This window comes from Euleptes europaea, chromosome 9 (assembly GCF_029931775.1).
Source record: "Euleptes europaea isolate rEulEur1 chromosome 9, rEulEur1.hap1, whole genome shotgun sequence".
Classification (NCBI taxonomy): Eukaryota; Metazoa; Chordata; class Lepidosauria; order Squamata; family Sphaerodactylidae; genus Euleptes; species Euleptes europaea.
In genome coordinates, this window is record NC_079320.1 from 91,107,330 (window position 1) to 91,130,192 (window position 22,863).

General features: G+C 45.3%; 1 protein-coding gene across 1 annotated transcript in view; it reads left to right on the plus strand.

Annotated features, from left to right (window-relative positions):
• Positions 1-22,863, plus strand: part of ABLIM2 (actin binding LIM protein family member 2) — a 102,248-nt gene that overhangs the window by 35,868 nt on the left and 43,517 nt on the right. Inside the window, exons 9-12 of the mRNA XM_056855131.1 lie at positions 12,567-12,644; positions 16,935-17,081; positions 18,674-18,794; positions 22,730-22,828. Coding sequence (XP_056711109.1) covers positions 12,567-12,644; positions 16,935-17,081; positions 18,674-18,794; positions 22,730-22,828 — 445 coding nt within the window. The remainder of the gene's footprint in view (positions 1-12,566; positions 12,645-16,934; positions 17,082-18,673; positions 18,795-22,729; positions 22,829-22,863) is intronic.

Genomic DNA, 22,863 nt, shown 5'->3' on the forward strand with positions numbered 1-22,863 from the left:
TTTTTATTTATATATAGATCTCCTTTGTTTAAGATTCTAATCCTAATATTATTACTAACGTTTATAAGATATTTTTTTCTTTTTATTTAATTAACATTACTCACAATCTAAGTATTTGCTATTTCAGTTGTCTATATTCAAATAAAGAGAAAGAAAATAAAAATAAAAAAGAAAGAACAAATAAAAGGCACTATTTTTATAATAAAAAATGGATTAGATAATAAGTATCATTTTTAACTTCCTTTGAGAATGAATATCATTATGATTCCTCCATTTCTCCCACATATCTAATAAGTATCAGATATGTTAATGCCATTAATTATTGTTTTTGTCAAAGCCAAGCCAGTTAATCAGTCCTTTATAATTAAATCCCGAGAAAGACTAAACCTTTGACCCAGTCTCTTTATCTTAAATTTCCAGCATCTTCCTCTTTTTCCCAATAGCCTTAAGCGTCGAAGGGCATCCATGGAAGTTGTTAGTGCAATTCCCTCTGTGAAAATTGATGGGGGATGGTAAATCTGCAGCATGTTCTCTTCCATCCCTAAGGCAAGAAGAAAAATCCCGGTATTTCCAGCTTTTTGCCCTTTTAAATTCTCCCAGTTGACTTTGAAAAGTTTTTTTATATATATAAATTTTTATTGGTTTTTTAAAACTATAAATTCTTCATAATTTTAACAACAATGTAAAAATAATATCACAATCACAATTACATTAATTGTTGTCTTGATTACCATTAAACATAAAAAATAAATCGACTTCCCCATCACCTCCATCTACCTCTTAATGAAGTGTTATTATCCTTCGTTAACATATTCTGATCCTAGTATTAATCTCATTCTAAAGTTTCATGTTATATAAAATTTTACATTCTGGATCAGAATAAAAAGTAACCTTCCATTTTTCCCAGATCTTATACATTATCACAATGATTCCTTCAATTCTCCCCTTTTCCCTAGTTTCTCCAACTCCACCAGTTCTAACATTTAAATGATTTAATCCCTTTATTCTGAAACCTTTGTCCCTTTCCATTTGGCTGCATAAGATTGCAGCCAGTATAACATAAATTTAATCATACTAAACAACATCCTCTCCAATATTTTAGGGATATTTCCTGTTTAATCGATCTTATTTCAGTGTAAATCATATCCCAAACAGTTGACTTTGAAAAGTTCATCAGGTAAATCATATGAACAGAAATCAAAGTCTCTTACATTCATATCCATGTTTGTCAATTGGGTTAGTTCAATTTCTTCTTGTAGATGTATATCCTTTGGTGGTCCTTCATAGCTCTCCATCTCCTTTGCAGAATTTAATTCATCTTTTAATGGTTTGTCATTTGGGGAGCTTCCTTCTCTCATCTCTGATCTCATTGTCATAATTCGGTCTTTTATATCCTTGAGATCTCCCGAAATTACATCCAGTTTCCAATTGACAAGTTCGTAGATGTTGTTTGTCAGAGAGGCTAGTTGATCCATAAATTTAATCTCACTTTCCATGGTTGCTACTTCTGGTAGTGTGTCCGCTAGGGAGATTGACTTCCGCTAGGGACGCTGAGCTGAGCACCACGTCTCTTGGGGGCTCCCAAGGGAACCAAGATTCGTTCGAATCTGGGGTGTAATCCTGCACCCCAACCCGATCCTAAATAGTGGATTGGGAAACAGGATCTCTCCTGCTGCCCACGAAGTGCGGTTTGACCCCAGTTTTGCTGAGAGAGTCATCGGACGGCTCTTGGAATCCTGGATGAGGTCCCACCCGGCCTGAGGGGAAACCATTGCCATGAATGTCTCTCTGGAATTAGGCTCAGCTCTCCCCTACCTATTACCATCTAAGCAACGATACATAAGCAAGAATACCTACTCTTCTAAAATCTGAGTAAGTAACAAGAACTCTTTTGTTTTACCTGGAATTGGAAGTCCCGAAGGAGTGGAAAAAATATCTACAGAATCCTTATCTCCCCATCTGAGGTTTGGATGACTCTTTGACATTTAAAAATATTGGATAAGCCGGCAGGATCTTAATCAAATTGATCGGTGGATAGACATAACAATTGGGACCTTTTGAATGACGTTATAGCCACCAATCAGAAATTTAGAAGTGTAAAGGGGAGGGACGAGCAGATTCCCCCCATTTCCGGGAGGAGGCTTTTCTGAGTAAACAAATTTTCAAGCCACGTCTTATCCGGAAGTATCAGCTATCGTCTGCCATCGCGAGAATACTACGAGATTTGAGACCGGATGTGTGGCACCACTGTGTAACTGGCAAATACTTCCCAAGTTCCTAGGCAAAAGGAAAAAATGGCAGGCGTGTGACCTTATATTCTGCCCCCCGTAACACCACTTTATAACTTACAACATATACCTGTCCGGATTTTACAAATTAAACCCCAAGTTAGTTCTGTTCTCGTTCACCTAATAAAGCGGTTGCTGTTGAAACTTCGTCTCTGACCTCGTATGTTCCCCCACGCAGACTTAACAAAATACATCCTTGTCTAACACCTTTGCCAATTGGAAACCATTCTGTTCGTTTTCGTGGCTTCTGTGCAGTCCCACATGGGACTTCGCAGGCGCAGGCCAGCCACGGAAAGATTAGCAAAGCTTCTAGAAGAGTTAGCTCCCAAGGAGCGCTCCCCTCCCCCTCCCATCAGGGACCCAGCCTTAACAGCCTTTCCCACCCAGGAGTCACCTGACCGGAGGGGGTGGGGAGCACTCTTCCCTCAGTTCTCATTCTGCCGCTGCGGAGAGAACAGCGTTTTGGTTTCGAGCTTCGGTCATTCTACGAGTTCTGAGGTAAAATATTTTTTGTTTACCTCAACGAGTTAGTATTTTTTTATGGACATGGCTTTGTTTAAGAAGTGCCGCATGTGCGGTACGAAAATGGCTTCTTCTGACGAGCACCACGACTGCCTGCTATGCCTGGGCGAGGGGCATGTGGTGGCGGCCTGTAAGGCCTGTGCGCTGTTCACTCACAAGTGCCGCCAACACAGGGCTAAAAAGTTAATGGCAGCTCTGTACGAGAAATCACTCCGTCCAGATCAAGCTCCGGGAGAGATTTCTCTTGACCCCGCTACCACGTCTAAGAAAGCCACCTCTCATACTAGAGACAATAGAGCCATGTCCGAACCTCCTTTTAAAAAACACAAAGATAAGTAGAAGAACCCTGCCTCGCCCAAATCGAAGAAAGGGGGAGACTCTGTTCGATCTGCCCCAGCGAGTTCCACCTTGCCGGTTCCGTTGACGTCACGAGCATCGACGCCGTGTGTGCCTGACAGAGTGGTTGACGTTGGTAGGTCGTCGCCGAGACATCAGGCTCCTTCCCGGAAGGGATCGGGGTCGCCGAGGCATGCTTCCGCCTCGCCTTGTCGCTGCTGTCCACCGAGTAGAGGCTCGACGCCCCCTGCTGATCGGGGTCAGAGCCCTCGCCAGCGCCTGCAGAGTGCGGCTGCACCTGCCTTAAGGCCCCCTCACCCCCCATCGCCTTCTGGGGTTGAGGCGTGTTCCTCGTCGGAGGAGGATGTCCTGGAGATCCCCGAGGATGTTGCCTCGGAGGCAGAGGAGCCCCTGACGTCGGAAGAGTATCGGAGGGGTTTTGCTCCGTACCAGGACTGGGGTCCATGGGGGTATTGCCCGCCTCCATGGTATCCACAATTCAACTTTTTTGATCCTCGACGCCAATTCGATGTCGACTATTATCATCGGGGGTTCGGCACCGACAGCTATCGCCCCATCGACTCCAAGGCTTACCATCGGCGCCGGGATGACTCTGTTCGGGGCCATAGACAGCACACAGCTGTTCTTCCTTCATCGCTCGTCAGCACCCCTCCTCGACGTCAGCAGACAAGGGGACAACTCGGCCTATTCCAGCTCCTCTCCCCTCGACTTCGACAGCTCCTGTCGCCGGTGAACTACCTGTAACAACGGCTTTGACGTCGAGGCCCAGGCAAGTCATCGAGATCGACGTCAGCGATGATGAGGGGGAGCTGGGTTCAGAGTCTTCTGCAGAAGACACTTCCCTACCGTCCCCTATGACATCGTGGGAGACCCCACCCCAGTTTCCCCCACGGAGGACCTAAGGGTTTTTTCTGAACTCTTATTGCATTTGGCTAAATCTTTAAATTTATCGGCCACTCAAGCAGACCCTAGACCATCTGATCCCATTATGGGGGTTTTATTTAGCCCAGACACGGGTCCTGCTAAGTTACCCATGGTCAAGGGGATTAAGGAAGTTGCCATGGCCACCTGGCAGAGGCCTGCCTCGGTTGTGGCTTCGATTAAGAAAATCGAGAATCTGTATAAGATTAATGAGGAGGACGCGGAATTTCTTTATAAACATCCGCAGCCAAACTCTATTATTACAGAGGTTCTCGCTGCTAAATACAAGTCGGGTGCCCATTCGGCCCCCCTAGATAAGGAAGGTCGTAAGTTGGATGGTTTGGGCCGAAAACTCTACTCTTCGGCTGCTCTTGGTATCCGCATTGCCAACTTTGGTGCTTTAATGGGAAGGTACAAGATGTTTCTATGGGACAGGGTATCTGAGGTTTTGGATTCTCTACCTGATGAGAAGAGAGCTCTTTTGATGGGCCTCCAATCAGAGGGCCAGAGACTGGGGAAGAACCAGATTGCTCTTTCACGACATATGGCGGACGCCTCGGGTAGGAGTATGGCGTCGAGCATAGTCCTCCGTTGCCACTCCTGGTTACGGGCATCCACACTGGCGCCAGATGTTAAGGCTAGGATAGAAGACATGCCGTTCGACGTCAAAGCTTTATTTTGCGGTTTGACGGATGATGTTTTACACAATCTCCCCAAGCAAAAGGCAACAGCAAAATCCTTGGGGGTCACCCAGCAAGGGGGTCCCTCGTACAAAACCAGGCCTTTCTATAGGCAGTCCCAATCTTATTATTCGGGCAAGTCTCATAGGCCTCAGTCTTGGGGCTATCAACAATCTCAGCCCCGGCATTATCCCGCTTCTCAGCAGGATAAGAGATTCACCCCTAAGAGTCGGGGTAGGAAGGGGGGATACCCCCCACGTGACAACCAGGGGGGAAAGAAGAACGCTTCCTGACTACCTGACGTAGCAATTCCAACCCCAACTCTACCTGTCCTGGTTGTATCGGCGTTTCCGATGTCTGGTCCAATTGTCTCAATGTTCTTTGAACGTTTGTTTCCTTTTGTTAGTAAATGGTTACAAATTTCGAATGATTCCTGGGTGTTGAATATCATCTCAAAGGGATACTTCGTAGAGTTCACTGAGACTCCACCGTGTACCTACCCCACCCCAGACTCGGGCAAGTTCTCTGTAGAGGTCCTCCAGGAAGTGCAGAGTCTGCTGCTAAAAGGAGCAATTCAGGTTGTCCCGCCCACTGATTCTCAACTAGGCTTCTACTCCAGATATTTCTTAATTGACAAGAAAGGTGGGGGTAAGAGGCCTATTATGGATCTCAGGGATTTGAATGAATACGTTTAGTTCAAGAAATTTAGGATGTTATCCCTGCGTGACATTTTACCCCTTTTATCAGCTGACATGTGGTTTGGGGTGGTAGACCTCAAGGATGCGTATTTCCACATTGCAATCCACAAGCTATGTAGGAAATATCTTAGGTTTACATGTCACGGGGTCACCTATGAGTATACGGTTTTGTCGTTTGGGTTATCTCCCGCCCCACGGGTTTTCACAAAAGTGATGGCGGAGGTGGTAGGTTTTCTAACATTACAGGGTTGCACCATCTATCCCTATCTTGACGACTGGCTGGTCGTGGGCAGGTCCCATCAAGATCTAATCGCCTCTATCTCAAAGGTGACAACCACCTTGACTCATCTCGGCCTAGTTATTAATTATGAGAAATCCTGCCTCACACCATCTAAGGTGGTGGACTTCATCGGGGCGACCCTAGATGCCGAACTTAATTCCGCCTTCCTACCAGTTCCTAGGGTTAGAGCTATTCAGAAGCTAGTAGGGTACTTCTCCTCACAGAGGTATCAGAGGGCGGTGGTTATTCAAAAGTTGTTGGGGCTCATGTCATCTACTACTGCTGTGGTCCCTTTTCCAGGTTACGCATGAGACCCCTGCAGAATTGGTTCTTGAGGGCCTTCAAGGTTAACAGCGACCCTCAAGGGAAAATGTTGTCTATCCCCAGGGCGGTTATTCGTTCCTTGACGTGGTGGGCGCAGGAGTCTAACCTTCTCAAATGTGTTAGTTTTGGGGTCACTTTGCCGGATCTCCAGATGTTTACTGATGCCTCTATGGGGGGTTGGGGGGCTCATTGTGGCACCCTGACGGTTAAGGGGAGGTGGACCCCTCATCAGGCCACCTTGCATATCAACCTGTTGGAATTGAGAGCTATTAGATTTGGCCTCCTCTCTTTTGCAGATGTTCTCGTTCAAAAGACTGTGCTCATCGCTACGGACAACACCACAGCTATGTTTTATATAAACAAGCAAGGGGGCACAAATTCCCTAGCCTTGTGTCGGGAGGCATCCTGCATATGGGAGTGGGCTATAGAACATCACATATCCCTGAAGGCTATTCAAGTGGCAGGTTCTTCCAACACTACAGCGGATGCCCTGAGCAGGGATGGTTCCCTAGATCACGAATGGTCTATCCCTTTCTCTTTCCTCGGCCCTATCTTCCACGCATGGGGTTGGCCAGAAGTAGATCTGTTTGCTACGCGCGACAATGCGCGATGCCCACAATTCTGTTCAAGGGCAGCTCGAGGGGAGTCATCTCTAGGAGACGCATTTCAGTTCCAGTGGTCGACAGTCCTAATGTACGCTTTTCCCCCTATTCCCCTGATCCCGAGAGTGCTGGGGAAGGCCCTCCAGGAGGGTGCCAACTTAATTATGGTGACCCCCTTTTGTCCAAAGAGGCCATGGTTTGCGACCCTCTGGACCGTGTCTCGTCAGAGATGCATCAGATTCCTGGACTTCCCCTCTCTGCTGACCAGGGGACAGGTATTGCACCACAACCCGTCCTCTCTCAGTCTAACAGCTTGGAGGGTCACTCTGTGACTCAGTGGTCGGATAGGGTGGCCCACGTCCTCCTCTCTGCACGTAAGCCGTCCACTAGGAGGTCTTATTCACTCAAATGGTCACGATTCTCTGCTTGGGCCTTATCCCAGGACATTGTACCACAAAGGTGTACGTTACCTCAGTTATTTGATTACCTTTTGAAAGATGGTGGGTTATCTAATTCGTCTGTCAAATGTCATCTAGCAGCCATTTCTGCTTTCCATGACGGGATAGATTCGTGTTCTCTGTTTTCAAATAAACTTTGCAAGAGATTTTTGAAAGGCCTGCAAAATTTATTTCCCCAGGTGCACGCTCCGGTACATCAATGGAGCCTTTCCTTGGTTCTGTCACATCTAACTACTAGGCCCTTCGAACCCATGGCTTCGTGTGACTTGTCTCTGCTATCCTACAAAACTGCATTTTTGATAGCCATTACGTCAGCCAGGAGGGTCAGTGATCTGAGGGCGTTAAGAGCAAATCCTCCCTTCACCAAATTTTTCTCTAATAGGGTTGTCCTACGTCCAAGTCTAGCCTTCCTACCTAAAGTGGTTTCGAAATTTCACCTCTCACAGGACATCACCCTATCTGTGTTTTTTCCTTCCCCACAATCCCCTTCTGAACAACAATTACATACCTTAGATGTGCGTAGAGCACTTTTATTTTATTTGCAAAGGACCAAACACTTCAGACAGGAGGATAATTTGTTTATTTGCTTTAAAGGGGCGCACAAAGGGAAGGCAGTCTCAACTCACACACTTTCCAGGTGGGTGGTATCGGCCATCAGGTTGGCCTATCAGTCAGCAAGGGTAGACTGTCCTCTTATCCTGCATGCACATTCCACGAGAGCACAAGCGGCCTCAGCTGCGTTCGCCTCGACGGTCGACATCGTTGATATCTGCAAGGCAGCGACGTGGTCCACTCCGACGACCTTCATTCATCATTATGCCATTGATGTCGACTCAAGAGCTGATGCGGCTGTGGGGAAAGCAGTGTTGAATACGTTATTCCGTTGACCATCACACACCCACCTCCGCAGTAAGTGAGCTTGCTATTCTCCCATGTGGGACTGCACAGAAGCCACGAAAACGAAAAACAGTGTTGCACTTACCTGTAACTGTTGTTCGTTGAGTGGTCTTCTGTGCAGGCACACATCCCTCCCTCCTTCCCCGCTGTGGGATGGGCACCATAAAAGAGTGTACTCCCCGCGGCGGCATTAGGAGAACTGAGGGAAGAGTGCTCCCCACCCCCTCCGGTCAGGTGACTCCTGGGCGGGAAGAGCCGTTAAGGCTGGGTCCCTGATGGGAGGGGGAGGGGAGCGCTCCTTGAGAGCTAACTCTTCTAGAAGCTTTGCTAATCTTTCCGTGGCTGGCCTGCGCAGTCCCATGTGTGCCTGCACAGAAGACCATTCAACGAACAACAGTTACAGGTAAGTGCAACACTGTTTTTTCTCCATATTCTGTCCTAACATAAGAACATAAGAAAGGCCCTGCTGGATCAGACCAAGGCCCATCAGGTCCAGCAGTTTGTTCACACAGTGGCCAACCAGGTGCCTCTAGGAAGCCCCCAAGCAAGACGACTGCAGCAGTACCATCCTGCCTGTGTTCCACCGCACCCAAAATAATAGGCATGCTCCTCTGATACTAGAGAGAATAGGTATGCAGCATGACTAATATCCATTCTAACTAACAGCCATGAATACCCATCTCCTCCATGAATATGTCCACTCCCCTCTTAAAGCCCTCCAAGCTGGCAGCCATCACCACATCCTGGGGCAGGGAGTTCCACAATTTAACTATGCCTTGTGTGAAAAAATACTTCCTTTTATCTGTTTTGAATCTCTCACCCTCCAGCTTTAGCAGATGACCCCGTGTTCTAGTATTATGGGAGAGGGAGATACACTTCTCCCTGTCCACTCTCTCCAAACCATGCATAATTTTATAGACCTCTATCATGTCTCCCCTCAGCCGCCTTCTTTCCAAGCTAAACAGCCCTAAGCGTCTTAACCGCTCCCCATAGGACAGTTGCTCTAGTCCCCTAATCATTTTGGTTGCTCTTTTCTGCACCTTCTCAAGCTCTGTAATATCCTTTTTTAGGTGTGGTGACCAGAACTGTACACAGTATTCCAAGTGTGGTGTCACCATAGATTTGTACAAGGGCAGTATGATATCAGCAGTTTTATTCTCTATTCCTCATCTAATTATAGCCAGCATGGAATTTGCCTTTTTTACAGAAGCCGCACACTGGGTTGACATCTTCATTGAGCTATCCACTACCACCCCAAGATCCCTTTCTTGGCCTGTTGCCGCCAGCACAGATCCCATCAGTGTATATGTGAAGTTGGGATTTTTTGTCCCAATATGCATCACTTTACACTTACTCACATTGAATCTCATTTGCCATTTTAATGCCCATTCTTCCAGTATGCAGAGATCCTTCTGGAGCTCTTCACAGTCCGATTTTGTTTTAACCACCCTAAATAATTTGGTGTCATCTGCAAACTTGGCTACTTCACTGTTTAACCCCAACTCCAGGGGTTAAACCGTGGCCTCTTGTCCACAATACAGGCTGTGCATCAAAACAATCAGATGTAGCACTGGGTCGGCGTCTAGGAACCGAGAGGCATTTTGAATCGGGGCTCTTTCCAAAAGCCCCGTCTCCGATCCTAATCAGGGGATCGGAATTCAGGTAATGAATTGTGGTCCCGATGTAAACTTCTCCACAGCTGCAAGGTATACGATATACTCCTGCAGAGGTGAGGGGGTCTCTTTTGTCTTTTGCTGATCGTAGCATTTGTTGTATTTTCTTGGTGGGTTTAAACACTGTTTGTAGGTTATGTTTTTTCAAAAGTTTCTCCATCCTGTCAGTGACTCCTTTAATAAATGGCAAGAATACCTTTCCTATGGGAGACTGTTTTTCCTGAGTTTGCTGATTTTTGTTTGGTTTAATGGCCCTTCTGATTTCATTCTTGGAGTAGCCGTTTGCTAGCAGTGCGTGATTTAGATGATTAGTTTCTTCCTTGAGAAACTGTGGTTCACAGATCCGTCTTGCACGGTCCATTAACGTTTTGATTATTCCTCTTTTCTGTCGGGGGTGGTGGTTGGAGTTTTTGTGTAAGTTTCTGTTCTGAAAACCTCCAGACTAACAAAGACAACATTCAACAATAGCCATGCAGATTAGCTTTGGATTACACACATTAACAGATCACTTCAGGATACAATGGTTCCATATTAACATACCATACCCTCATTAGCACATTATCTTGATACTTACAGGACAATGATTAGCACATTACTTTTGCAGGACAGTACTCAGCTCAAACCCAACCCCTTTCTGACTATATATTACTCTTCCTACACACTTGACACTGAGAGACACTGTCCTTCAGTGTTACTACTCTGAAGATGCCTGCCACAGTTGCTGGCGAAACGTCAGGAAAGAAAATTCCAAGACCACGGTTACACAGCCCAGATAACCTACAAGAACCAATGAACTCTGACCGTGAAAGCCTTTGACAATAAAGAGAACATTATTTACGCATACGCAGTCTACCAGAACGACTTGGGTCTACCAGAGATGACATCATCAAATCACTCGCTGAAATATTCCATTTAAATGTACAAGAATTGAATGCAGCAATAAGTAAGATATATAGAATTCCTTTATTTAACACGGGTACAGAAAACAAAAGCCAGAGAAATTCTGATCTCCTTCTTTGACATCAGGATGAAAAATATTATCATAAAATTTCAACTGAAGAATCAACTGAGATTCGATAATATACCATTGATAATTCTCAAAGATATCCCACGTCACCTGATGGAAAAGAGAACTGTATACAAAGATTTTGCCGAATTACTCAGAAATAAAGGAATAAAATACAGCTGGTTGCTACCACAAGGTCTTACCTTTACCTGTAAACAGACTAAATACGCTATCAACTCTTTGGAAGACGTGGATTTTTTTTTGACAAGAAACAGTGAGCTATCAACTCAAATGGTTGGAAAACAAGCAGAAGACTATAGCCCACGGAATACAGGGCATTGACTGTTCCAGACAGGAGACCACTTCAAGCAAAAAAGTGATTGGTGATAGAAACTCCCGACAGAAGAAAAAGAATAAGAAGAAGGGCTGAGAAAGCAGGAAGAATACTAATTTGACTTTTAACATGGGAAAGATGGGGGGTAGAGGAAAAATACTATAAACATTGTTTTTGTATAAGGTTTTTTTTTCTTTAATCCTCTTTTTTTCCTTCTTAGATTTACACATGTATTTTGAGATGAATATATGGAGGGACATGGGATTTTTATCTCACTGTTTTTTTTAAATGTTCTTATTACTCCTTTTTTTCTCTCCTTAGTATTATTAATATTAAATATATTGGATAAGGGGAAAGTATAAAGTATAATATGAATAGGGTGACTTATAAATGAATTAGAATGCATGGATGCAAAGGAGATCTTAGATATTTTAGAGAGGGAGGAAGATGGTGGGGAAGTCAATTATTTTTAATTGTATTTTGAAGACATACATCTAATAATTTTTTATGAATTGTTAATGATTATCTTTATTGATATAGAGGATGTATGTCTAAATGAAATGTTGGTTATTATTGAAAAATAATAAAAAATATATATTAAAAAAAAAACAATCAGATGTAGTGGCACACTCATTTCCTTTAAAACCAGCCATAGCTTTTTGTGATCCACACAGTCAAAAACTTTGCTGTAATCTATGAAACACAAGCTGACTTCCTTCTGAAATTATCTCATCTGCTCCAGTAACCAACGTGAATTTGCTATATGATCTCTAGTGCCTCTTCCTTTTCTGTTGAGATGAGACAAAATTCCTGCATTAGATAGGGAAGAAAACAGAGGAGGCTGCGATCAGCTCAGCGGTGCGACTGTGCTCCCTAAGGCTAGATGCCGTTGCTGAGTAGTTTCATGTAGGTGTTAAGTAACACTTCTGCAGAATCTTGCAGGTTGAACAAACATTATCCAGCACCATCTCCTCAGTTATCCCTCACAAGATATGAGCAAAAGTATAGTCCCAAATCCTGATCCATGGCTGTAATCCAAATGGATATTGAGAGATTCAGGAGAATGGCAGGGTGTTATTCCACCTGTCTTTTCCCTGCTGTAGGTAATCAAGTAAGGCATTTCCTATCATTGTTTTTGAGATGTAACCAAAACCTTATGTCTACGTGGCACTGGCTTCAAGCTCAGCATTGCGCACCCAGCCTGCAGAGGGATTGGAATGGAGAGAGGAAGAGTTGCGTGGAATCTAATTGGTACATAAGCATGAATTGTCAGACTCTGCAGGGTCTGCGTTGTTCTCATGGCATCTAAACTGTGGGGCAGCCCTCACTCACAATACTCAGAGGGTTTTGGAGTAAGCATCAATTTGTAAAGACCTTAAATCTTCTCTTAAATGGAAATATATTTTATCTGCTTTTATCTGGCCAGAATTGCCTTACAGTTCTGAGTACCTTTAAAGGTTTCAGAAACATCTTCCTTTAATAAACACTAGATGAAATTCATTTTGCATATTTGTTTTCAGTTGCAGGAAACCAGGACATCATCTGAGAGCATAATGTCAGTGCCTGCTTCAAGTACATCAGGGTCCCCAAGCCGAGTGATTTACGTAAGTGTTTGTTTAAAGTAAACATTTGTGCTAAGAAGAGAAATGTGGTGGTGGAAAGTAGATAGGACAGAATTTGTTCAAGTAACAGTAAAGAACAAGAATATGAACCATCTTTAATTGAGCACCACGACAAAGTTAGTCCTGATTAGTATCTTAGTGACCATCTGCACAAACGCGGTTGATCAGGGCCAGATTAAATGTTTTTTAATCTTCATGTAATCCTTCTCAGCCACCAAACACTGATTCAGGGTTGTTATTGCTTCTTGTGGATTAGTGGAGAGAGAAAACTAAGCGTTAAGTATCACCAGAGAATTCATGACCGTGTATTCCATTCCTCCAGTTGGTCTCTCCTGGGTGCTTCATAAGAACATGAAACAGTACTGGATTTGTGGCTGTCCATAGCCCCAAGACCATAAATTACGCTGTATGTATATCCATATCTTGATTTTAAAAATCACCTGTTGGGGGAACTTCAATCCTTCCAACCCCATTATTGGAAGTTGGCCCCAATCCTGTCTAGTGGACAACAACTGTGCATGAGAAAATTGTTTTATGGAGGTGAAGGGAAGACTTTATCCTCATGAGCACCTTCAGCCATCTTTTCAGAGTGGTTTTTTTCTCCAAGTGCTGTCCCTGTATTGTACCAGCAAAAACCTGAGAAGTTGGTGGACTGTTCCTGGGGCAGTGGTTGACTGAGCTATTATAGGTTGTCACTTATTGTTCTGTGGCAGCTAAAGAGGAAGACATGGTCACATTGTCTTTTTTTTTAGGTAGAGTCCCATACCAGTCGTCCCAAATACCTCATGTCAAAGGACATTAAAGCCAAAGCCCTTCTTGAGTCCTCACATTCCAGGGAAACACTTCCACCAGTCCCTTTACTACCCTGTCAGCCAGAGACCAAGGGATTGAGCTTCTAGCTCTCCTTGGTCTAATAACAAGAGAAACACGCCTACAAGCCAGAACGTTTACAAGGGGAGCTCCAGAAAAAAGTCAATCTGGTAGCTGTAGCCAATATGGGCTGAAATAGTGGGGTCAGATCAAAGCCCCAAAACCCAAGAACAGCACAAAGCATATTTAAAGTAATTTATTAAAAGATTGTACTGGAATATACAATAAAGGAGCAGTGAACCATAAGGTAAAAAAGCTAAAAATAATAATAAAAGATTATAATAAATAATAAAATAAATAAGCACTTTTACAAGCATTGGTTCTAAATCCAGATACTACCCTGAGAAGGCTGAGTCCAAGAGAGTTTCTAAGTCCAAGTCAAACAGGTGTTCTGGCCTACCTGGCACTCCAAGAATCAAGAAGTGTCTCAAGTTAGATGTAATCCAGTCAAAGGGCAGAAACTAAACTGAAGAATCTTTCTTTTTGTCCAGTTACCTGCTTGGGACTGATTCTAGTTGATCCAATCCGACTGGCCAGGGGTCCTGGAATACTTTTTTGTCCATCTTCTGGGCATGGAGTATGGGGTCACTGGGGTTATGGGAGGAAGGTAGTTGTAAATTTCCAGCATAGTTGAGCGGGTTGGACTAGATGACCCTGGCTGTCCCTTCCGGTTCTATTATTCCTGAGATCAGACAGCAATGCTGCTAATCCTACATCAGATTCCCAGAGGGCCACTCATCCATTCTGCAAGACTGTGCTCGGGTGTTAGTTAACTCCAGTCCCCAGACATTCATCTTTGTCTCTAACATTTGCCCAACACAGCCTGTGGAGCCCGTGTCTCAGAGCCCAGCAGCCATTGCAGTCTGTGAGCTCTAGCCCTGCGGCAAACCATAAACAGATTCCAGCAGACGGCAAATCCACGAAAGCAGTTTTATTGGTTATCAGCAACAGCTTTCAGAAGCCATATTCAGAAGAACACTAGTAAGGGGCAAAAGGCAAGGGGCATAGCATATATGGAGAAGCAAAAGGAGATAACTGGCATCCTAGGCAACCCCCCTCCGAGAGGCAGGAAGGAGCACTTGGCAGGAATAGGCACTTGGAGATTCCCACACTATGGGAATCTATGAAGACTAAACACGGGGCACAGACTGGCCTTGGACAGAACAACACAACAGCACCTGGAGGCAGCTCAATCGCACTACCGCATACCATCCTCATGGCATGCTCCTGACATTCTGCCCCCCTAAAGACCCCCCCTCACCCTCCCACCGTGGGTTTGTGAGGGTAAGCTGCATGGAATTCTTGTACTAAACAGGGGGCGGAGACATCACGGGCGTGCACCCATTTGTCCTGGGCGGGACCAAAATGTTTCCAGCGGACCAGGTACTGAAGGGTACCATAGCGAATGCGAGAATCCAGTATTTTAGCTACTTCAAAATGCTCCTCCCTCGCCACCATTTCAGGCACTTCGGGTTGTGGTTCAGGATGCCATTTTTGGGAAGGAACATATGGTTTTAACAGACTGACATGGAACACAGGATGGATTCTCCGTAGGGACTTGGGCAAGGAGAGTTCCACAGCCACTGGATTAATAATCAAGGAAATGGGAAATGGACCCACATATTTAGCACTGAGTTTATCACATGGGTGGGTGGATCGTAGATTTTGGTGGACAGATAGACAAGATCCCCCACTTTGCATTCCATACTGGAGCGATGCTTATCAGCCTGAGCATTGTAACGTCGTTTTGCTCGCTCCAGAGTTTTAACCAGCCATGGCCAGGTTGTTTGAATCGAACGCACCCATCCACATCAGCTCCCCCCTCTTCCTCAGAAATATCAATATGACCAGCGGGGCCAAACCCTTTACCATGGACAACCTGGAAAGGGCTGAACCCTGTGGATTGGTGAACCGCATTATTATAAGCATATTCAGCAAAAGGCAATAGGTCTACCTAATCATCCTGATGGTAATTAACGTAACAGCGTAAATAGTATTCCAACACTTCATTCACCCGTTCAGTCTGACCATCTGTTTGGGGATGGAAGGCACTAGACAGTCCTTGTTCTACTCCGACCAACCTGAGAAAAGCCTTCCAAATTTGGCCACGAAATTTGAACCCCTGTCCAGGCGGGCCAATTTTGGGGCGGAAGGGATACCTGCACAGGGTACAAGATGCACTTGTTTTGAAAACAAATCAGTAATTGCCCAAAGAACTTTCTTTCCCCCACTAAGGGGTAGGTCCGTCATGAAGTCCATTGCAATCACTTCCCATGGTTTTAAGGGAGTCTCTAACGGTTGTAAAAATCCGGGCAGTTTGCCTTGTGATTGTTTGGCTGCTGCACATAAGGGGCAGCTGCGGATGAAGGAGTCCACATCTGACCGCATGCCCGCCCACCAAAACTGTCTCCGTAGCAAATGCAATGTTTTGAGGAATCCAAAATGTCCGGCTGTCTTGGCGTCATGAACCAAACCCAAAACCTCCCTCCGCAATGCTGCCAGAACATACAATTAGAATCCTTGTACCAAAATTCCTCATGTTTAAGTAAAGTAGCTGGGAGGGTTTGTGAGGACAGTTCCGCTTGATAACTGCGAAGGAGAGTCTCCTTAAAGGAATCAGACAGTCCTTCCACCCCCTCCGGAGAGGAGGCGGCGGGCAGCTCGACCGGGGACGGAGTCGATACAGGTGTAGGGAGCGACTGAACGGGGTGCTCGGGTCCCCGCACCTCGGGAACTGTGGCTGTCAGTCGCTCAGGGGGAGGAGGAAGCAAGGTGGGTGGTGCTGTCGGCTCAGCCAGGCGTGGGGCTTCCCCCCCCCCCATTGAAGGCGGCAGCGGCGGGGATCGGGTCTGAGACCGGGTTTGCACGGCCAAAGTGGGCAACAGACCTCGTTGAGCAGGGGTGAAGAGCGACTCTGTGGGCCGATCAACCTTGGTGGGATATTGGGGAAGTCTGGATAAAGCGTCAGCCAGAAAGTTTTGCTTCCCTGGTACATATTTTAGGACGAATCGAAACTAGGCGAAGAACTCCGCCCAGCGCATGTGTTTCGCGGACAGCTTGCGAGCCTTTTCCCAAACGGCCCAATTGAGTTCGGTGTGAACAAGGGAGCCCCCGTTAGGGCCTGTTTCAAGAAATTTGCACACTCAAGGGAAACTAGCTTGGAAACAGAGGGGGAAAAACAACACCGTAAAAGTGCTCGGGAAAACAACGGAGGAAAAATGATGGAAAAACGTTTCCAAAACCAAACAGAGGAAAAAGCATGCAGAAATGAAAAAAATAAAATGGTAGCTTTTGATGGCATGAAACGTTGTAAACGTTGTAAACCATTCGTGTGGAAAAGGCCATAGCTTCAGATATGCTGGAGTTGTTTCTGGCTGTATTCCTCTGCTGTCTCCTCCATAGGCGAAGCTTGGTGATGAAATCATTGACTACAGAGATTTGGCTGCCCTTCCTAAGGACAAGGCCATCTATAACATCGACCGCCCAGACATGATCTCCTATTCTCCCTACATCAGCTATTCGTCAAATGACAGGCGCAGTTATGGGGAGGTACTGATAGTCTGTGTTTTTTATGCTTTTTGAATTATTTTGTCCATTCACAAATGCTCCTTTGAGAAATACAACTATAGTTTTCCAGTTTCTCTGTTAGTTCTGTAGCAATAATGTTTTAATGTTTTTTTAAAAGTTTTTCTGCCAAATATTTTATGGTTGCTTGAGGTAAGAAATATTTCTACATTTAGTTTCAACATCTAAAATAGTCAAATATCTTAATGTTGTTATGCAGAAAATATGGTTCCTTTTTTGTTTTGCGCAAATTCCCTGTGATTTATCTGTCAGCCCACTTATTTATTTATTTGTTTGTTTCTTTGTTTATTCGACTTCTATGCCACCCTTTCCTGACTAAGTCAGGCTCAGGGCAGCTCACAGCAATTTCCACAACAATTAAAATCACATCAGTTTACAGGTTAAAGTCCATAATATCTCTTAAAAATTCCAAGGGCACTCTTAAACAATATGACAATAGCGGGAAACTTTTCAGAAGGGATGAATAAGGGAAGGGAAAACAGTATTGTACCCCCAATAAGGGAAGTGATGGGGAATATAAGTAGATAAATATAAGTAAATGGAATTAAACGTCAAACATTTACCAATGTTGTGTATTTATAGAACACCTTTATATCATGGGAAAGTCTTCTAGAAGCATTTGTGTATGTCAATTCACTTGCTTTAAAACTGATATTCAAAACATCCAGACTGGGGGGGGCGGGGTAAAAGTGCGATAAATAAATAGACAATTGCTTAATTAGTTAGCGGTGGCTACCAAGTTCTATGCAACACCACAAGGTGTTTTTATCACAAGGAGACCCAGGAAGTGTAGGCTAATATTTTAATATTTATTTGCTAAATGTATACCCCATATTTCCTCTGGGCAGCTCAAGGCAAAATGTATAGGATTCAAGAACATTCAGGAATTCACCAGATACAGACTTCCTTTGCTCCAGCACGGCTGACGTCAGCTTATGCCTTGATCCCTGCGTTCCCCGTGATTTCCATCAAATTATAAAATTTGTAGTATAGCAACAACAAAAAAATTAGTGGTGCTGCAGACTACATTGGTATAGGGGTGCAAATGCAGTCTACAGACTTCTAAATTAGCATATTCTCTTCAGTTGGGTGTATTTTTTGATCGTCTCTAAGATTTGCTTTCAATTTAAAAAGAGCTGTATTGCAAGCAGTTTTTGCTTCTGTGCAGTGGCAGTATTTGCCATAGTGGTAGCTGCTGATCACATATGCTTGGTTATTATTACGAGGTCATCATGGGATGTCTCTTTTAAAACCGACTAGGTTAGGTTAAATAAGGTGAAGATACAACTCTAAAAACATAAAGCCAGTGCAGTACTATAAAAGTGCTTCAAAAGCAACTGTGATAAACATTACAATCTATGTTAAAATCAGTAGAGGTGGCAGCATCGTTAACAATAGAAGCCAGTAGCATCAGATGACACAAAATGCAACAAAAACAATCATTACAACTCCCCCCACAGATACTTACACAGTGAATGTATTGTGTTGGCTGAAGATGCATTAACTCCCTTTTTTTCCTAATGATGTAAAAGGTTTTTCTCCACACCTCTTCCTAGGGGGAGCAAGATGACCGGTCTTTCAAACAGTACAGGACATCGAGTCCCAGCTTTGCAGGCTCACTCGGCTACGGCTGCCACACACCACCTGGCCATTCACCTCAGAGTTACACCAGACCAGGTAATGGATGAGGAGGGGCCTTTGCTAGTCACCACTTTGCATCTCCCTTTTTGGGACCACAGGAAAGGGGACCGTCTTATTCTGCATTAAACCTCTACTAGGCAAAGTCATTTAAATTCTGTCTAAAATCCGTGATTATTTGTGTGATGCGATGAAAGAGTTCCATTCTGAGAGAGTTAAAGATGTGAATTGAGATCATGAGAAGACCGCCCCCCCACACACACACACAACTCTTGCTGAAATGTAATCATAGGCTACAACCCCAAAACATGGTGAGGGGTTTTAAGAGTCTTCTAGGAGTCTATGCATTCCCCTGACTCTCAGTAGGACAAAGGAGAGAGGTAAACATTTTAAATAAATAACAGTTTTTCTTTAGTCCACTAGCTACTTTTTAAACTTGGCAAGGATAGAAAATAGATTCAGAGTCCAGCGCAGAGAGCAACTGCTGAGGGAAAATGACTCTGCGGCGCTTGAGCCCAGCTCTGCCCAGTCGAAGGAGACGAGCCTAAGTCAAGCATCATGTCCCCTCTGAGCCTGTTCTGAATGAAGAGGCCAAGCGGGTTTCTACTGTCCCTCATTACGTAACTGCAACTTCTGTTTATTTGTGGCTCTATGGATGTGACACAGAGGGTGGTTGGAATCTACGGGGAAGGGGCACATTATTGCCAGATGTGACAGGATTCCATCTACAGCTACTGATCTGTAAAGGGACCAGTAGAGTATCTTAGATCAAAGCTTCTTGAACTGTGGGTAGCTGAATGTGGGGGTCACGAAAAATTTGGCAACAGTAAAAGAATTGTTTTAAAATAAATTTCATTATGATTAATTATCAGTAGATGTTTGATTTGTATACCTGTTTTATATACCTGGGGTCGCGTAAAAATTTCTCGGGCGAAAAGGGGTCGCGAGTGGAAAAAGTTTAAGAAGCTCTGTCTTAGATAACTGCCGTGTTTCTCCAACGTCTTGCCACTTTCAAGTAATTATTCTTTTCCTGGGCCTAGTAGAGAAGGTATATTTTTTCCCCATTATTTCTGCAGAAATCTTTTGGAAAGTGTTAATCTCCCCTTCGCCCCCCCCCCCCGCCCCACCAATGCTTTTTTCTTGCCCTAAGCAGGCACAATTCCTGCAGCCTTCTAGAATTTTCAGCACCTTCAAAGTTCTCCCCTGAATCCTTTTTCCAGCTTGAAGTAGTATCCTTTTTTAACAGTGGTCCCCAGACATGAAGTCAGGATTGTTGCCCCTGTTGAGAGTGGTTGTTTTCCTTTCCTAGGATTGGAAACAAATGTCTGTTAAAATGGCAGTGCACCTGGGAGCCCTTGGCCAGGCCTCTGTTTCAAAGAGCTGCTCTCTGGTGGTGTGACTGGTTCTTTCCTTCATGGAACATTTCAAGTTTGTTCTTGTTAAATTTTAGGTTGGTTATCCCAGTCCTTCTAGTAAGGCACGCAAAGAACTTGGATACAAATGCAACCACCAGCAAGCGTACTTTAATCGAATGTCCGTGGACTCTGCAGAAGGCAGGCTCCTGATAATATCACCTTGTGGCAGGCCCCTGAGGCCCGAGCAGTGTGTGGGTGCTCTCCACAGCCTGACATGAAGGAAATATGGCCAGACTGTTGGGGCAGGGGGAAGCTGAGGAGACGCATCAGCAAGCCGCACAATTAAAAGGCAGCAGCGAGCCAATGGAGGGACGGGGGGGAGAGAGAGAAGCTGCAGGCTTTGACATCCGTGAGGCTGAGAGTCCAACATCAGCAGCGGCAGGGGGTGGCAAGGCAGCCAAGCGGCGGCAGCCAGCAGTGCCCGGGGAACAGTGGGGGTGCCAGAGGTCAGCAGGAGGAGGCGAGGATGGAGAGGGCAACGGCGCTTGCGACCAAGGTTGGAGGGGTGGCGCGGATGAGGAGGCCAAGTCAGGGGAGCCCTGCACTGAGTGGAGGCCAAAGAGCCCCCCCCCTGAGGAGTGTGGCCCAAGCTTCAAGGGCCAGTTCCTGGTCTCAAGGCACAGCACACCCTTTACATGCTTCCGTGGTTTTTGTCAAAATTTGTCTCAAGTGCCTGGCTGAACAGCATTGCCCTTGGGTGGCAGTCCCGCGTGCTACAGTGCCACATTGGGCCTTGGGAATAACAAACTTTGACGAATTGTTTTTGTCTTAGCTATCTGGATGGGTGTCGTATAAATTTTCTAGCAAACATTCTGGGTTATTTGAGGACAGGCACATACCCCCCGGGATCACAATCAACTCATTAAAGTGACCCACTTGGTGAAATATGGGGACCACTTGCAGTTTGTCCTGTTTTTCCATCTATGCAGTTGGATGCATCCTTTAAAAGAGAAACATTGCATTGCCTCCTTTTATATCTGCACAGTCTATAAGTGATCACAAGAACTGATTGCAAGGTTAGGTAGGTTAAAGAGCAAATAGACACTGAAGGCACACTGAGCCATAGAACCTTAGAACAGAATCATAAAAACATAAGAGTTGGAAGGGACCTCCAGGGTCATCTAGTCCAGCCCCCTGCACAATGCAGGGATTTCTCCAGCTTTCCCCTGGTCTACCTCACACCACCTGTGCTCTCAGGTTTTGGGAAAGATCTCAGTAAAGCCTAGATAGCAGCCATGTGTTAAGTGCTGTCAAGTCACTTCTGACTCATGATGACCCTATGAGTCAGTGTCCTCCAGAACGTCCTATCATTAACAGCCTCGCTCAGGTCTTGCAAACCGGGGGCTGTGGCTGTGATATGGATGAGAGAATCCAAACTTTCCCACACACATGGCAGCCATTTCCTCCTCCCTTCTCCCACCATGGGGTGCTTTTTCAGTTTGTTTTTAAATCAGCAGTTAAATGTCATTATAACAATCTGTGTACTAGGATCTCTGAATTCCCAGCTTTTTTTTTGAGAAGTAAATGTCTGGCCCCTTTTGTTGCAGAGATGTAAGGGAAAAGCCAGATCTCCACAACTGAGTGGGCTAGAGATTTACTTTAAAAAAATGAAAGCAGAGAAGTCAGAGAATGTGATACATGGATTGTTATAATGTTATATCGAAATAACTGTATTTAATTGCTGTTTAAAAAAAAAAGGGAAAAGGCCCTGGTAGCCTGGAGATGGCTGCAACTGGGGGACCGGGGGGGGGGGCAAGGAAGCCTGTCAGGAAGACACCCCACTATGACTGTTCTGTATCAGCAGCTGCAGAAGCCGTGGGGAAACCACATCAGCCTGTCCCGTTGTGGAAACCACCATCTAGAGCTTATAATTACAACTCAGGCCTTGAAGACTTGTGAAGCCTTCCTGCCGTGTAGGATCATTCTACATTTCCCATTTTTCCGACATGCCTAGGACTAATCCTGGGCGGGGAGGGGTTTCAAGTAGGTGAGGGCCACACATCTTCCTTAATTACCCAGCCATACAGAGCCCCTCTGGCAAAGGCAGCCAGCATTTGTAAGTGGGCAGAGGGAGAGATGCGGATGTGAGAAGCAGTAGAAAGAGATATGCAGATGAGAGAAACAGCAGATGAGCTGCTCTCCGTGGCTCTCACTCCTCTGGTACCTCAGCAGGAAGGTTGCCTAGGTCAAAAATCTCAGCTCCAGTTGTAATCTCAGGTAGACCAATGTGCCCTCCACCGGGAACAGCAAGTGCTCTCCCAGTGGGAAGCAGCAGCACGCTGGCTGCATTTATTCCGCCACTGGCTCCAACCCAGCACCTGCAAGGCCAGGGCCTAGCTGGTCCTTCAAGTGATCACACTTGTCCAGTCCGTGTTTTGTCTGCTCCCGAAGAGCTCCCGTTGCTAAACACCTCTCTCCCAGGGCACTGGTGAGCAAGAGGAAGGGGCAGCCAACCGACTTCAGAAACCCTTTCCTGAGCTCTAAGATGTGGAATGTTTTGTAGGTCTTAGAAAGGAAACGATGGTGCTTATTTTCACTGAGCTTTCTGTTGCCCTCCAGCTGGTACTCAGAGTCCTGGTACCAGTAGCTGCCTCTCCCTCCCCCAGCACACAAGCCTCAGAGCTGCATTCAGGCACCATTACATCCCTTTCTTCAAAGGTAAAGCCAGGAATGCCATTTGTGCTGTGGTGACT